Consider the following 18,626-nt stretch of genomic DNA (forward strand, 5'->3'; position numbering starts at 1 on the left):
CTGCGAGGGAGGAGAGACGCGCTGCAGAGAGGAGGAAGGGAGGGGGAGCGAGTGTGTGAAGCACCGACCGATATAAAAACTTTACTGATGATGAATCCTGATGTTACCATACAGTTCTGTGGTTTAAACTATGTACTTAAGTATCTGCTGCTCTTAAGACCAAACTGACAGACGCTCCTCTGCTGTTGTCTAAAACATCCTCACTGATGTAAATGATCCTGCTGCCTTAATACAAACACATTGCGCATTGTTTCATCATTATATAGACTGAGGTGAATAAAGGTGGGGATTTTTCTCCACAGAGGACAATATTTGATTAAAGAAATACACTATTTATTAACAATAATAATACTAAATAATTAAACAGATACATATAAATGGTGACTTTTTCCTAAAATACTGCTGGTTCTGTGGTGTTTGAATTTTAAAGTTGAAGCCTGCAGTTCCATAGAAGCTACGACTGACTTTTCTATTTAGGTTTTTAGTGTGTTTTGGCCTTAATGTTAAATCGAGCAGGTCAATATGTTCATCTGTGCCTGATGGACTTGGGTTTGTCATGTTATTATTTGAGCATAAATGCAGCATGCAGCATACATTTGAATTAAACTTTAAACACTAGAAAAATATCCCTTAAGGGTACATTTTGAACAAATAAAAATGTGTCATTAATTTGCGACTAATCACGATGAACTACAGACAGTCATGCAATTAATCGCAATCAAATATTTTAATCGACTGACAGTGCTTTTTTTTTTTTTTTTTAATCAGAGTTGGGGTTCTCTACATCTACCACAGGAAAAAACATGGCTCTGCAGTTACAAAGCTTACTTTATTGATTATTTTTATATGTTTAATGTGTCAAAGCAACAACCAGACTTTCAGAGTATATGTTTACAGAACTAGAGAAGCATTTCAAGAAAAACATATTAACACTCGGATGGAAAAAGTGCAGGTGTATCCTTGTATCCAAGGTCAGTATACAAAGAAGAATAACCTGATGTAAGAAGAAAATTGTTTTCAGTTTTCAAAGTAAAAGATGGACTCTGCTGGACCTTTCATTCCTTTAAGAAAGCTGACATAAAACACATGAATCGTGATTCAGGAATAAAAACGTATTTACAACGTTGATGCTCTCAGCTACAGCAACTACTAATAATGAAGTAAGCTGTGGTTCAGTGTCTTGCTCAAGGACACTGAAAACAGTCACCGCATGGCAGTTGATGGATAGACGTGAGTTAATGTGAGAGAAGATGTATTAAACCTGTGACCTCTGTAATACAGAACACACACAGGGCTCTCTGCTTCCACTGATGTCCAAAAACTATTAAAAAAGCATTAACCACTGTGGTTTATTTTAAGCCAATCCGACACACACTATCCTGCTGCTGTAAATACTCACTACAGCACCAAATATCCATCAGAAAATAGTATCCCAAACAAATAGACAATTTACTCCAGTTTTATTTTGGTAACCACTACAGTGCCCAGCTGTTCTAGACTTAATTACTTTTTAAAAATGAAATGAACGGATGTGAGCAACAGACAGCCTGGAAAGTCAGATAGCATTTAGACGCAGATGACCGCTGTTGATTTTGGTTGTTTACTGGAATATATTGATAATGAAAAAAATACAAAATATCAGTTGTACACTTTAAAGCCATTTGGCAGGGCTTTTCTCCACAGTGTAAATCATAATGTGGGTTTGCACATGAAAAGTACAGCGCAGAAAAATGTCCCACTCTGGATACAAGTGGCTGATTTACTCTACTTGACCACAGCATAATTCTCTGGTGTCAGCTTAATTCAGTGCTGGAAATCTTCACCACTAAGTGATAAATTAAAATTGAAATACAACACTGAAAAACACCAGAACCGCCTTCAGTAAAGTTGTAACTAAATGACGCCTCAAGTGTATTTAAATGTCTTGTTTTGTCAGTCTAAAACCCAAAGATATTCCATTTAAAATGATAATAAACAAAGACACGGTTGAAATCTCCAATATAAAGAGACTGAAAACAGCATTTTCTGCATTTAAAAAATTACTTTGCTACTGATAAACTGATTATCAAAATTGTTTAATTCTTTTTACCACTTTTATCAAGTGAGTTGCCAGATTTACTTGTCTGAAATGGCATTTTACTTGTCCTGGGCAAGTGGGCAAGCCTTATTGTTGAACCCTGCATCGATAAAAACAATTCATGCCAATTTTTTGCACATTCTTAGGTCATGGTCGGCCACTTTTATTATAATATTATTGTAGGGTGATTGTAAGGCTTTATAATACTGCGATAAATAAATATTGTATCAAGGACTTTTTATCATGGTATTATTGTACCTTAAATTTTTGGTAGCGTCACAACAGGTGGCTCTGCTGTGTGTCACTGTTGACCCTCCTCAGAAATACTCTATGCAGCCACCAAATGTGATATGAAATGCATGCATTATATTTCAGTCATAAGGGGTCCATTTCAATACTTTCACTTTCAATAACATTCATTTAATACACCACTCAGGTACTGGTTAAACTTCATCCCCCTAACAAACATCTGTCAAGTTAGGAATGAAAGCCACTGGTGGCATGGCAGCTAGTGGCACCTTGCAGTTGTTGTGGAAATAATATTCTGTCATCAATGCTATAGTGCTGGTGCTAGAAAAACTGGGATTCAGGATCTTATCTGCAAACAGGTCAATTTGGTACCATTTTGAGACCAATAATAAATCATACGATTTGTGATTGGTCAGTTCATGGGTTTTACTGTGCGGCCCTCATATGCTGGGTCCCTGAATTGGTAGCCTGGCATCACCAGTTTCAAATCCCTTTTCTGATTTGAAGATGCAAACCAAATTGCCTCTGCAAACTGGATAGAGCAATGAAACGTGACGTAATGCTGAGTGACACATGCAGCTTCGGTTTGTGCTTGGTCTGGTTTCAAGCAGGAAAAAAAAATGGCAGCCTGGATACAAACTTTCTCAAATTACAACAGAACGGTACAGTGAAATGTATTTCTGGAAACATCTGAGGTGAGAAACAATAAAATACTCTTCTTCTCCCTCTCTTTCATGAGCGAGTTGCACAAATGTGTGATGTCGTGACCTTTCAATTCTGGACCAATAAATGTTCCTCTGTCAGTCATTGTGTCAAACCTGCCCCATATTAAACTTTTTTTTTTTATCTAACCACATTGTACATGATAGAACATAGCTGATGAAAATGTAAAAACACTGAGAACAGTGTCGTACTGAATTGTGGAGTTTGACAGTTAACTGTTCACGATTTCTGTGTTCAGGATTTTATGGGTGGACTTGAAACATGGCTCAGTGACATACCAGAGCCATGACCCCCCCAGCAAACTGACACACCAACAACTCTGCCTCCCCATTTCTAAGGGTCAGTGACAAATGTACCTCAGCGACTCTCTCAATCCAAATCAGCCCAGCAGTTCACTTCAGCTCACTTCAGTTCCAAAAATCCAACACAGAAGGAAAAAAGCATACAATCCTGTCACTGTCCTCTGGCTCTGGTGGATCAAACATGTCTGGACATGTCCCATAAAGCTGCTAGACAGAACGTCCTTGTTTCAGCTTATTTTCAGGGCATAATGGTGTTTGACACTGAGTCAGTGAAGTGGACACGCCCCCAGCGTTTCAGAGCAGAAAAAACTGTTAATGTTTTCATCATTTTGAGACCTAAATTTATATACTAAGTGGTTTTTTTTTTAATCATTCAAATTTGGCTGGGTGGTTAATAACACGCGTTTTTGTAGTGTGGCACACTCACACATTTATTGCTGCTTTACAACGGCTTTAAATAAATGGTTGTGATTAGTCTAAAGAGATCAAGGATGGGTGGATATCTGTCTGAAGAGGAAGGTGGCCAGACGATGCTATTACACCTAACCGTTCGAACACTTGTCAGGCCCATTACAACTATTTGGATCCACCAACAAGCCACAAATGCGTGAGCAGATTTAAAATAATGTATGTATGCATCTACATATTTTTGTTCATCTCTAACATCACAGTCTGACACAAGCAGGATCAAGAAGAGGCGGCTCAGATAAAGGTCACTGCCGAGAGGAGGTTCGACTGAGTGGCTGTCTTTGGCTAATCAAAGAAAAGCTCAGGTCAGACGGCAGCTGACAAAGAGGGGGCAATATCCTCCAGTGAACCACCGTGGGTCTCCTCCAACCACTCGCTGTGTGAAGCAGCCGCTTCTCCTTTTTCTTTTTGTCTCTTTCTTCTCTCAACATTTTTCTCCCTGGTTTCCACTTTCTAGTCCATCCCTCTTTATTTTCTCTGTCTTTATCCCTCTTTATACAACTCCCATCTCTCTCATCTCTTCTCACCATGTATGTGCAGGAGGGCAGAAGTTGCTCTGACGGACAGGAACGCAGACAGAGGAAAACAGGCTGCGAGATGATCTCCTGCTGAGCTCTTCTGTGTGCTCCGAGCTCTTTCTGCCACTGGAAACATCATGTCACTGAGAGCACCGACATCTCGCTGCCGATTCCCCCCACTTTTCACTTTAGCACAAGAGATGAGCTCTAATTCAATTCAAACCACTTTCCACTTTATTTTCCATAAAGAGATTTTTGGAGAGGATTTTTCAATCCACTCAGCTGATTCTAATGGATGTGGCTGCCGCTCCCCACCTCCCCCTCCTCCTCCATCTCTGGTATAACTGTTGTCTCCAGCTGCCATCTTTAGGTCAAACAAATTTCCTTTTAACATCTGTTCTGCTAATGGCCCAAGTAGTTTTTGTAGACTCCATCCAGCTCTGCAGGTTACAAATTAGACTAAATTTACTGTTCAACTCAATGGGAGATGAATTCAGCTTTAATCTGATAGTTGTGGGAGCCTTATAACCCACAGGAAGACATGTTGTGGTCAACAGGCACCTATGGCTGCAAGTGAGTAACCAGACAATGTCATTACACTGTTAAGCCTATGTATAATGAAGAGGATTGAGGGGGTCCATTAAAATGTCCTCTCCATCGAGTGCAATTCACTTAATGGAAGAGCCTGTTCTGAGGAAAAATGGCCGTTTAGAAATGGGTGAGATGAGAAGAGAGAATAAGAGAGGCATGAGAGCGAGAGGGGGAGAGCCGGCAACAGAATGAGAAAGAGACAGGCGAACACACTTGAACACATATCTACCCATCTTCTCTAAATATCCTCCTACACTTGTCTGAGTGGCCGAATGAGCTGACAAAAAGTGGATTAGAGCGGCACTATATTTAATAACAGCTTGTTTCAGAGGACATCTGTGATCTTTTCTCCGTGGGAACACACAGAGCTCACTACAACCCATTTTCTGGTCTTATGAAACGCTATTATTAAGTTAAATAAAAGCACTAGTTAAAGTTATGACAGTGCAGTGGTGTCTGGACAGGGGTCTCATAAAGATCCAGTGTCCGTTATCTCTTAAAAGAGAAATCAGTAACAGATTTCTTTTGGCATAAATCATAAAATGACCATGATATGTTATCAGACTTTAAGGACACATGCTAAGTTGAAACAACAAGAATGAAGCAGCTGCACTGTCCTTTAAAATTTCCATTTCATCCTCACTCGTTATTGTCAAACTATACTGTATTCATCTTATGATTCACCTGCCTGAGCTTCTTTGAGTCTGGGGAGGAGGGGGCAGAGGCTTTACCTTGTGAGACAGCTGGGTTTTGCCAGGCTTCAAGTTTGTGTTTCGTTTGTGTCCGCACCAAAAGTGGTGCAACCAATCAGTGTCCTAGGACGGACTACTGGCAGCTATGGTTGTAGTTGGGCAATATGGCCACCTGTTTGAAGGTGTGTCTTTAACTGGTACGAGCTCATCTTCAGTTGAGCTGCTGTACAACAGCGGATAAACAGATTTTATTTCCCAAAAGTTCTTAACAATAAAAGTCCCCGGTTATTTTGTTGTCTAAATGCTTGCAGTAAGGTAATACGACTTCTGTTCAGCTGAAAGCAACGTAAAATGGAAGCAGATACCTTAAAATACAAACAGGAATACAGGAGAGAAACTTAATTTAACCTCCCCAAAAAGGAAACAGACAGGCAAACTCACCTACTGGCAATGGAAAAATCATTTTTTTTGATTGTTTGTTTTGTTTTTTGTCTATGTTTAGTGGCCTCAGCTGCATTTGAAAACCTGCATAAAAGCTCAGTGCTGTTTTTGTGGACAAAAGCCCTGTTCAATACTTATTCATTTTTTATTTGATTTATTTATTTAAGGGAAGTGGGATGATTACCGTGAGTAGGGCTGCCAGCAACTAACAATTATTTTCATTACTGATAAGTTGCAGATTAATTTACAATTAACTGATTGTGAAAAAGATCAAATGAAAAATGGCAATTATAATTAGAGCCTTAGGTGATAAATTGAAATAGCTTGTTTCAACAAACAGTCTAAAAAATGAAGATATTTAGCTTTCTACAATTACGGAGCCAGCGAAAGTTTGGCAAAAAGAAAAAAAGTCACACAAAATAGGACAATTTTTTCTGTCACTGAATGCGGTCTGGTTTTTGATTGCGAGCCAAATTGTATGCAGGACAATAAAGACTGTCAGCAGATATTGTATCATTTTAAACATGTGATATTGAAAGAGTGTTTACGTACTGAAACTTTTGATTGAATTCACAATTAAGTGATTGTTGAAAAAAAAAAACAAGTGAAAATTGGCAATTATAATTAGAGCCTGAGATGATAAGCTAATTCAATATAGCACTAAATCATAACAGACGTTATCTCAGGACATTTTTCATATAGAGTAGGTCTAGACCGTCCTTTTTAAAATATTATTTACAGAGACCCAGAAATTCCCAAATCGAAGTCGCTTGTCTCTACAAACAGTCTAAATGCCAAAGATATTCAGTTTAATATCACTCTCACATTTGAGGAGCTGGAACCAGCAAATGTTTGGCACTTTTTCTCGAAAAATGACAGCATTAATTGATCACAGGCTAATTTTCTGCGGATTGACTAATCAATTGACTGATTACTTCACTGCTGCTGGTTTTGCTGCAAGACAAATTTCAGGCAGGAAAATAAACTGACTGAATAAACCATTTTGAATGAGCACTTAGGTCATTTTTTTATAGCTTTGATACTTTTGATACTATATAATGTATTTTACCATTTTAAATATGTATTATTTATTTGACAACGTCATTCCCAACTTACCAACCAATGGCTTGTTTCAGCAAACCAAGTGACTAAAAATGACAGTGTCTTTGCCATCATATATGACAAATAAAGCAGGGAATCCTCAGATTTGAGAAGCTAAAACAAGCAAATATTTGGCATTCCTCTCAGTTGAAGGTTAATTTTCTGTAGACTGACTAGTCAATTAATTGACAAATAATTTCACTGCTACTGGTAAAGGGATTTATGTCTTGTGTGAAGTTTCATGACATATTCCAGTAATAACTACAGCAACCCATTTACTTGCTGTATTTCTGGCACACTTGCTGGCCTTTCCCATAATTTAAATCCAGAGAGACAGTTGCAATTCTGTGTATTTGTGCATGAAACTGGATTTTCTGTCACTCGATTTCATCAGCTCAGTCAGTACACAGTTTCAATTTTGTGTAGCAAGAATTGTGCTACAAGATGCCAGCTTGTTGACAACAAAATTCAGTGAATTTATATGATGAAGGAGAAAGAAATAAAATATTACTATAGTAAGACCCCGCATGATTGTCAAATGGGCTGTTCTACTTTTGTATAACCTGTTATGTCTAGTGGGCTGCATATATTTAAAACTGGCAACACCATCACAGTTCCTCAAAGTTTCTTCTTACAATACATGATAACTTAAAATGACCTTATTTGATAAGCACCCTGGTAAAGAAATCTTGATTTTCCAGCAGAATATCCTTGTATACCAAACCTCCCTCTCAACTTAGCAGTGGCTAAAACACTGTGTGAAGAACAGCAAATATTTTATTACCCATACCCTCATGTAATATTAATCTTGTCAAGCACTTAATGCTAACAACACTGGGATGTGACACACAAAATGACGGAAAGTGTTGTTAGCCTCCCTTTCATTCTTAAAACTAGAAAGACGTGTGTCTCGTGCTTTGCTTTGCATCAGTAAACTTAGCTCCATTAAACATCAAATGAATCAGGGGATTGCTGCTTTCTTACATCAGAATTGGAGATAAAACGTCTCTCTCTAGGACTGATTTAGGGCAACAGGCCGCTCGATAACACCAGCGGTGTGTTTCTGTGTTGCACTGGGAATCAGAAGACCTGATGTGTTGGCCCTAATCAATAATAAAGTAATAGGGGAAGTTGTGTGAAATGACTAAGCAGCCTGAGGCCAAAACAGCCGATGACTAAAATCGGTGTGGCAATTGCCTCTAATTACTAATTAGCAGCCAACCACATTAGATTCTTTAACTATAATACCTCCCACTGGAACAATTAAATCCCAGCTTAATGAAATTAATAGAAGTGGGGGGACCGTAATCGTGAATAAAGTTTCAATTTCCATCACATCTGTTTGTACAGCACCGTAATCTATTCCTCACCAGAGGCCTAATGAGTCAATATATGGAGGACTGTTTGCATTTTGGTGCTCTGCCTGTGTGTTTCCTGAAGCTTTTGGTGATTGTCCTTATTATGGGATTAGTGTGTGTCTGGGAACAGGCTAATATGAGAGAGCAAACAATATGTCAGCAGTTACAGAGGATGCTGAGCAGATGATTTTCAGGAGTTTGACAGCTCTCTGCAACCATCTAGTGGCCAAATGTAGTTATCACAACATTTATCAACCTGATGCAGTCAAAGACTGAACTAAGTTTGACTTAGGTGCATTTTGTTCAGTTCACCACAGGGTGGAGTCACAGATAATTCATCAGACAGACTTCTTACTCAGTGCCACTTACAAAGAGCTACTGAATTACAGCCAGAGGCCAGACAAGGAAAATGTGCAATTGTGAGCTTCTTTTTGCTGTTAAAGGCTGCAGTAAGTGCTGGTACTAATTATAAAGAGCAGGAAATACCTGCTAAATGTGCCATATTATTACCCCAAACAATCATGTTATTAGTCAGCCTCGCAATCAATCCGACAATCTCAATTTACTGCTCAGGACTACAAGGTAGTCATAGAGACAGCCACCGTGTTGTGTACTGTTGCAGAAACAGGCCACTCAACACATCATTAGCCAAGAAATCAATATCACTAATGGGAAGCGTTCTAAATACAAATCGAAGCCTAGTTAGTTGGGAACCAAACATAAAATGAATTTGGCCTGCAGCACTTTTGTTAAAACAAACAGAGCCTGATCTCTATTAAGGTTTTTACGTCCAGGTTGTCCCTAATCCACCTTAAAAATGAGTTCACTGTAGAGCTAAAAGTGATGCTAAACTACCAGGATTACTGTTACTATTTGTACTGTAGTGATATTTGCAGTGCACAATAATATGAGTGTTATTTTCAGTTCTATAGTTCTGTATTTGGGCTTTAGAAATATTATTAGACAGTGTAAAGAGGAATGATGTAAAACATGAATTTAAAAGAGAAGATTTTTTAAATATATTTAAAGATAGAAACTGATTTGTTTAACCTTGTTGTGAACGGAAGAATGTTTCAGGTGACTTTCAGTTGTCCCTTTCACATATGCAGTCCATCACTGAAACGTTCAAGGACATGTCCTGCATGGGGTCATGTGTGAATAGGAGCAAGGACTGGTATAACGGTAAATTTGTACCATTGCGTAACATTTCAGGCAAAATGCTGTCACAACTGTGCCGTGAATGAAAGCCGTTATATAGCATGGACAAGCACATAAAGGGTTACGTCCATCTGACGATGAGCGAGCAAACGCATCACAAGAACAACTCACATGGTCACAACAACTCCAGACTCTATCCGACGCTTCTTTAATGTTCCTTTTAATGTATCATAGGTGGGTTTCTCATTCAAGTAGATCATGAAACTTGTCTTGCAAACTGGTTGAATATTAAATATATTATAAGAGCATTGGACAAAAAGAGCCTCTCGCCTGCCTGAAAGTAATCTTCCACCATGTACACATATATCCAGTGTTATATTACTATTAGTGGACTTTCCCTTATCTCATTTTTCATGGCATTGTCATGGTATGTGTGAAAAGGCACAAGACCCAAATGTTCCTGAATGTAGCTGCATGTGTAAATAGTGAAAATCACCTGCGTTGCCTGAAATATTATCTCTGTAATTTGCAGGTAACTATGGGTGAAAGAGGCTAATGATAAGGTGAATCTGCAGACACAACTTGACCAATTGGACATGTCTTCAAAAAGCTTCTATTCATATTTTAATTTGTTAGGGCTGGGCAATATATCAATTATAACATAAAATTTGTGATATAAGATGAGATATTGCTTTAGATCTTGGATATTGTTATATGGCATAAGAGTTGTGTTTCCCTGGTTTTAAAGGCTGTATTACAGTAAAGTGATGTCATTTCCTGATGTTAATAAACTGTTCTAGATGTTATATTATTTGCCTTTACCTGCTTCTTCATTATATCCACATTACTGATGATTATTTATCAAAAACCTCCTTGTGAAAGCACCAATTTTCATCTCTACAATATTAATCCAGATGTGTATATCAAGACATATCATATTGTATATAGTGGCATACCCTAAAAATATTGATATTATTTGAAAGCCATATCACACAGCCCTATAATTAGTGTTCTCTAAGAAAATTAAGAGACAAAAAATTAAGCTAAGCTTACCTCTGCTCCACCTGCTCGATGGGGTCGGTCAAGTTGATGGCTTCCATGGTGATCTCAACTTTGCGGACGCTACCAAAGAAATCTGTGATGAGGACACTTCCTGGGTCCCTCAGGAAAAGGTCAGTGCGGTGGCCCGGAGTTGACACACACTGACTCTTGGGACATACTTTGAACTGGGGAAGCAGATGAAACACAAGCAGTGGATTAGAAATATACAACATGGAGAAACAGAGCGCACATATGCAGCCAAAAAAGCTCTAAGCCCATTAGAGCCACCCACTCAGCAAAACTAAAACAAATACTGAAGCATCTAAACACTGTAAATATCTACTCATGGTGCAGTCAGCTGCTTTAGCTAAAAGCATTAATTACATGGTGTAGGTCACTTCTGCCAGGCGACGGGGGAATTTAATACCCAGACAGTGTTTAAGAGTTTCTTCTCCTACTTTTCAAACCACAGATAGTGAGCGGTAGCTGCATCAAACATGACTAGAGCTGCAGTAGGAGGTGTTAGAATATGTGACAGTGTGTCAAGAAGATTAGAGCCATGGAGCCTGACATTTGTGCATGTCGTCGTCAATTACAAATCTTTCAGCGCCTGGTGTGTTACCACTTGTGGGTTAATCCTCTTAAGTGTGTGATTCATCAGTGTGCTGTTGTCCGACTGGGCTCTCCAATTGAAAAGAAAATAAAATCATTAAACCGAGGTGAATGTTATCTCTATTAGCCAAGCAGGACTTGAAAACACAAGATTTTGTTGGGTAGGTGGAGGCAATTTCTCTTTCATGAAAGGGCACGACTTTGCAGACTGGATTTGAAAAAAACAAACAACAAAAAAAGAAAAACTTGGTGGGCTCGTCTGGAAAATCCATAGTATCGATCCGTAATTCCACAAAATAGGACAAGAACAAAGAGTGCATCTTCAGAAACAGGAAAATTGGCCCCAAGAATAAGCTCTGGTCACAGCACATTGATTGAGCTCAGACTGAGTGCCAGAGTGAGCATTTGAAGTATTTTGATTGTAACTCCTGGTCAGGCAGGGGAGGTGGCGGGGATGAGGAGTGGTCCCTGAGGCCAGTGGATGTCTGCAGGAGTGTAAAAGATGAAAAAGGAGGTGCTGCTGAGATTGAGCCCTAGCCTAGAGCAGCATGTACTCACCATCACTACTGTCATGTGTCAAAGGCCAAAAACCTTAACACAGTATCAGACATTCTGCTTCAAGTGCAGAGTCCTGCTAGCCCTGTGTGACTTTCATCTGCCCAGAAACTTTATACTCGACACTCGACAGATGAGGAGGGCAGAGCAGGACTGATACTGTCTCACTATTGTGGGTATTAGGGGTGTAAAAGATTCATCACAATGATTTTATATAGATTATTTGGACATTGCCACAATATTTGCTGATTTAAGTCTGCCACAACACAACTGAATACTGAATACAGGGGCCTGCAATCAATATCAGACAGCATCATACAAAATTCTGACACAATCTTTCTTTTCTGCTTTTGGTCATAAAGGAAAAAAACAACACAAAAAATTGCAACTAGTTAAGTACAAGTGAAATTTACTTTGCACTGACTGCAGAGCACACACAAAACATGACTTCACAACAAAAACATTTAACTAAAGTATAAAATTCAGCTCAATAATAACTGGGTAAAAGGCGTGAACATACACACACGCCCAAACATCTCACCAAGTCATTCATGTTGGTTTTGCTTGCAGGGTGGATGTCCTCCAGGAACTCCAGCAGATAGAAGGTATAACGGTCCATCAAATGGACTCCTATGGCCAAATCTGGCTGGTGCTGGAAGACAGGAGGAAAGAATAAAAATATTCAATATCCAGACGCACTTAATCAGCACAGGTGCTTTGGTGGCTCCTTTAGACACTGGAAATTATTTTCTTTGGATTATCAAAACCCTGGCCACAGTCATGCATCATCACTCATAAATATTTTCTTCTCCTTGGGATAAATCATAACAAAAATGTGTCACTTTGTTTCGAGGCTGAATTATAGTGTGCAGTGTAATTTTGAAAATACTATTAAAGTTTGATCAGTGAAGTCTGACATTGTCTCTGACAGACAACTTAATAAATGGAAGCCAACCTGCAAACTTCCTAACTGCACTTGTTTTTAGTTAACTGGAAGAATTAAATTAGTGACTACTGATGTCATAATGACTGACTGCCATCACCATAAATTACACAGTGGTTTTAACATCTCATACTTTGTAAACATGGGTTGAAGAACTGTGCTGCTTTTGTATTCAGAGATGGTCTCTGGATTAAATAAACAGAAGCAACACTAAACGCTGGGTAACAACATAAGAAGAAAAATTATTTTGATAACTTGTCTTGAAAGTCTGCCAGTTTTACCTCACCTCTAATCACAGTGGCAAAGTGTGTAATGAAAAGTTACATGGGTGTCATTCTGTAATGTGTAGAGGAAACAGATGTCAAAAGCACATCAAGCTGCAAAGGTCTCCTTCATTGTGGGACTGTATGCAACTCAAGGTGAACGCTGTTTCATGAGGCCCTGCTAATTTTCATTCATCCATGTTGTGCTTGGGCGGTATCGAGGTCTCACGGTATTTAAGAATCCCAAAGGTATCATTTACAACACAATCATAAATAAAGTTATCTGAAACATTGAAGTTGCAACTGTTTTTTTATTGATGAGAAATAAAAATATAAAATGAAATTCATTTATTAGTAATACCTAATTTATTTTTAGGGAATGCAGCCAACAGAGGAATTATTTGAAGGTAGAAAAGAAATACCTGGCTGGTCATTTCTGCTCTATGGCCTGGGTCTCCCTGCTAAATAATTAAATATGACTAGATATGAAATCATGAATATATTGCCACATATAACTTGATTTACACCTGACTTCTTCCAATTTTAAAAGCAGTTTATTAGCCACATGATACATCTGTAAATCATCTCTATGATGCCAAATGATGTGTTTGTGTGATCGAGTCTTTTAGCACAAATCTATGGAATAAGGGTGCTTATTTCCTATGCGTTCATTATTCTATGGTCATAAGTATTTAAACCCAGCACGACATGTCTAAGAAGGCTAACTGCATATAAGAACCTTAGCACTGTAAGCTAGACAATGTCATATATGCTACAATGATTTCCACCCAAGTCTAATACAAGTTATGTTCACATCTGAAGCTCAAGCAGATGGTTAAGAAACCTTCGAGAAGAAAGCGCTGAGCATCATTTTGTGTTTTGTGCCTCTTAATTTCTTGAGATATTTTGTATTGTGTTTATTCATGAATGTAGTTATCACAGTGTGATTGTGTGACTAAGGTGAGGATACTGCAGAGGATTAAGATGGGCCAAAGCAATAAACGTCCATTTCAAAGAACCAACCTGTGCCTGTGTTGTTGTTGTTGTTGTGAGGAGAGCCACAGCGACAAAGTGGTGTAATTAAAAAATGTTACCTAACACCATAATGTTGACTGGAGTTGTGTAAACTTCTCTAAATCCAATTAAGTGCAGGTTAAGAAGACTGCAGAAATTTGACACTTCACAGTTGGAGAGGGAGGAAGGTGAGTATGTATAACACAGCTCTGTCTTCAGTTGCGACATGTGATCAAACCACACCGCTTATTAGACAACCCGACAAACTGATTGATGATTTTTAATTATCTGTTCAATATGAGGCCAGGTAACTCACCGACAGGGAGTCTTCTCCAACTTGACTGCTGGCCAACGCCATGAGGTTTGGGGAGTAGAACCTCTCATACATGGAGGCTCCCTGACAGGTGTCAATGATGAAGAGGAGCTCATTATACCTGCAAACACACACACACACACACACACACACACACACATGATCATGAACATTCTCAAACAAAACTGATGAGAGAAGACACAGCTGGCATATCACTCGTCCATTTGTTCCAATAAAACCTGGTATCACACAAACCTTCTCACCATCTTTCATACTGCAGTTGCCATGGTGACCAAGAACAGCTTCATTCAGTCCCTGTAACACACCCACGTACACACATTTTCTCCCTCCTTCCTCCCTTCCTCCCTCTAATGAAGAAATTCCACTTTAACTTATTTCCCCAGTTCAGACAAACACAATGACACTTTTACATCCTGTTGACTGAATCGAGGTGGTTTGGGGACGATGAGGGGAGGCGGCCTTTAAGTCTCTATGGTGATTGTAATTTCGTAGTTCAAGCCTGCAATTATCACATCAGCATCAAAGCTGGCGTCACTAAGCTTTTATCCAGCAGCCTGGGGTAACTGATTGTAATCCAGACACTCTCTATTGATAGGTTTGGAGAACAATAGCGGCGCTGGCAGGAGAAAGCCATTTATGCTCATTTTGTGTCTCACAATTCACAAATTAAACAGAGCAGCACCTGAAAAAACAACTGATTCCATTTATAAAAAGAGATAAGAGGTTGTGTTAATATACTTATAACAGTAATTCCCTTGCTGTCACATTCAAGGTAACATCAGCAGTAGGAATGACAGAATTCTGTTAAGAACTGGGTTTACATAAAGCTGTTAAATTAATATATATATAGAGAGAGACTTTTTTTTAAAATTTAATTTAGTTCCTCCATGTTGTTTGTGGTTACAGGTGCAACAGAGATGGTCTGTCTTCAGAGATGAGACTAACTTAAAACTTTTCTTTTAACTTTCTTAAAGAGAATTTTTCAACCTGGGACCCACTTTCCCATGTTTTTCTGTCGAGTGACTGACTGACTGGACAACATTTTTGAAATTGGTTCAGTACGGAAGGAGGGCGCTGCAGCCGGCAGAAGCAAAACCGAGCTACAATTTAATATATCCAGGCAACTGCACACCATCAAAGCACATCTACAAAAAGTTCTTGTTTTTTTACTAAGACTAAGGCTCAGATTGTCATTCTAAGTGTGTGACAACGTAATAGAAAGGAATGGTACAGAGAAAAACCTTGTTTAAAGAGTAAGAGCAAATGCTGTTTTATTGCTCTCGCCAAACTAACCAGACTCCTTTCGAAAAACTGTCATTTTAACATTGTCATTTCATGCAAACTCAACGGAAACAAAATAAAACTCACCAAAACTGCCTTGGCTAATCTTTCCACTGTTCCAACAATCACCAACTCTGGTTTGGTCTAATAAACCCTCAATTCACTGTGTGAGATGTGAAAATATTCTGGTGCTACACAGTTTCTCCCCACTGCGTCTCTGATGTCCACCTAGTGTTGTCAGTTTCTAATTTTGACATAATACAGCAGGTACCACTGGGAAAAATTTGCTCAACATTGGAAGCATAAAACGTTTGATTTTTATATAACAAGGCTGCTGTATTGAAAGCATTTCAAATATCTATATTTTTGACTACACTAACCACACTCTTGTTCCTCTACCAATACTTTCCCATCTCCCTCAGGTGCCCAGAGGAATTACTTTACAGCTCAGTTTGGCTTCTGCTGCAGCAAACTCCCTCAATAATGGCCCAGTTTAAAAAACTGTTGTCTCCTATTAGTCACGTCGACACAAAATGTGGGCAAATAGGGACCAGGTTGAAAAATACCTCTGTTACCCTTTCTTAGCTTACTCTGTAGCAGCTCTGCATAAAAAATATGCAGTATGTACTCATTCACCAGGCAGTACATTAGAAGGTAAATGCTGACTTTAAGATCAACACCATCCCAATTAGTTTTTTCCCACTGACTTCTGGTTGAAACAGCGGATTATATCTCTAATTGTATATGTTCATTTTTCTGCGTCTAAATTTGTTCTATTGTTGTTAACCATAGTTTTAGTTTCAGTGGATTTTGCCGTCTCTTTTGATGTCCTCGTCACCTGGGTCATGGCTGTCATGCACACTGTGTTGAAGAGACGCATGTCAGTGGCGTTTATCATCCCCAGCAAATTAATAGCCAAGTAATTTCATGGTTTCAGATGTTCAGTTAACTCAAAGATCTTCATTAAGGTTTTCTCAGCCTCTTCCCAAAAGAGTGTTAATTTGTTTTTTGTTCACATTTACCACATTTACAGGGTGTAATAAAACAGCAGTGATATTGAGGTGTGTTTCTTGCACTTTTAGTAAGGAACTAAGTACACTTCTGCATGGCACCAACAAGAGGATTTCAACCTCCGGAGGTCATCAAAAGACAATATTCTGAGCTGGTGTTCAGTTACTTCTTTAAAAAGCACTGCTGCAGCAACAAGTTGTAAATGAGAGACTCGACAAACATTCTGCACTATGAGCGAAGGGCTGTTCTTCAGTCCCTTCAGTATTATGCTATATGAACAGCCCATCTGGTCCATAGCAGCTCCTCCAGAAAATGTTCATATCCATAGATTGCTAGGCCTTATGCCATTAAATGTTTGTTGGCATGCTGCACAGCTAATTGGCCCTCAGGGGAATGAAGTGAAGTAGGAGAAACACAGTATTTGATGTTACTGCACAGGGCCCGTTTCCATCTATTTCATTTCTCAGTTTATTTACCTTCTTTTCTGCCACATCTGCTCAAAAGCATCAGCCAGTTCCACGTTACTAATCTCCTCAGAGTCCTGGAACTTTAGAAAGCCGTTCCCACCGTGGCCTGGTGAACAAACACACAGCATATTATCAATAATTCATTAATCTCTAATTCATAATGCAAAAATCTGATATAGAGTGGAAAATAAGATGAAAAGGGCAGGAAACACTGTGTGGGAGAAATGATGGGGTCTGGCTACAGTCAGCCAGAGATAAATAAGATAATGAAAAGGTTTGGTAAAAAACTGACTCTTTGAACTGTAGATCACAAGAGTGTAACAACACGTATAACTGTTCATTTAATTTTTGCCTTTCTACACAGGACCAAGCAAACACAGATGGTCTCAAGTCATGCTAACATACTATATTTCAAATGCAGCTGCAATCAGCAAAAGCTGACAGCTTAGTTCCCCTGAAAAGAAACATAACGACAAGATTTTGGTCTTAATAGTGTTATAAAGTTGCCACTTTTTCTCAACAAGAAAAACTTCTGCTGCTACTATGCAAGGTTTCTCGTAGTGTCTGTAATCTTGCTCTCTTTAACTACACATATAACTGCAAGCCATACAGAATATCTCAGCATCTGTTCTCTTTAGTTTTTATTTCTCTCTATTACTGGCTTCACTTGCTCTGTCTTATTAATGGTTTGTCAGTCACCCGTTGAGCACTCTGAATTGCACTAATCTAAACCCTAAACAAAGTATAATTGACTGACTGATTCTAGCGGGGCTGTATGATGTGACGATTTATATCATGAGACGATAGAAAAACATCTATTGTTTCACATTATTCTCCATCATTTTTTTGTGTGTGAGGTTGGATTTGTCCTTTACTTACCTGTCAGATATATGAGAATGTTGCTGCGGTCATCAGAGAGGAGGCGTTTGGAGCGTGGAGTGCTGGGCGGCAGCCTTCCAGTTAAAACACGCAGGAAGTTCTCCACTGTCACCTGAAACATGGTCGAGATACAAAATGGCACCAGTTTTCATAACCTTGCATGGACTGGAGGTGATAAAGCAAAGCATGTCTTCTAATTCAAAGCACATAGGCAGAGGTTTAATAAAACAGTGGACTGATTGGGACTGTCAGAAAAGGCAATCATAATTATTTCACCAATCAAAACACTGACACATTTCATAAATTAAACTTTTCATTTGCATCTGTGGGGTCAGAGTAAAGTAACTGCTCTACCTATCTTTTAATTAGACAGTGGATATCAAGTAAATGTTATATTCCTCTCTTCTTTTTCTCCTCTTCACCTTTATCGGTTTTTCTTGCACATGATTACTGTTTGACAGCAAACATGATTTAGCGGTGCAGTGTTTATTCATATTTAAAAGGCCATAACAAAGCAAAGTAAACAATCAAACACAAACAGTGATAAA

At 38.8% G+C, this 18,626-nt stretch overlaps 1 protein-coding gene across 1 annotated transcript in view; it reads right to left on the bottom strand.

Annotated features, from left to right (window-relative positions):
- pigk (phosphatidylinositol glycan anchor biosynthesis, class K) overlaps positions 1-18,626 on the bottom strand; it is a 41,797-nt gene that overhangs the window by 20,152 nt on the left and 3,019 nt on the right. The window contains exons 5-9 of the mRNA XM_084732149.1: positions 18,079-18,190; positions 17,209-17,305; positions 14,423-14,540; positions 12,428-12,538; positions 10,732-10,904 (exon numbers count right to left, since the gene is read on the bottom strand). Coding sequence (XP_084588275.1) covers positions 10,732-10,904; positions 12,428-12,538; positions 14,423-14,540; positions 17,209-17,305; positions 18,079-18,190 — 611 coding nt within the window. The remainder of the gene's footprint in view (positions 1-10,731; positions 10,905-12,427; positions 12,539-14,422; positions 14,541-17,208; positions 17,306-18,078; positions 18,191-18,626) is intronic.

Source organism: Lutjanus erythropterus, chromosome 12 (assembly GCF_056507025.1).
Source record: "Lutjanus erythropterus isolate fLutEry1 chromosome 12, fLutEry1.hap2, whole genome shotgun sequence".
Taxonomy (NCBI): Eukaryota; Metazoa; Chordata; class Actinopteri; order Lutjaniformes; family Lutjanidae; genus Lutjanus; species Lutjanus erythropterus.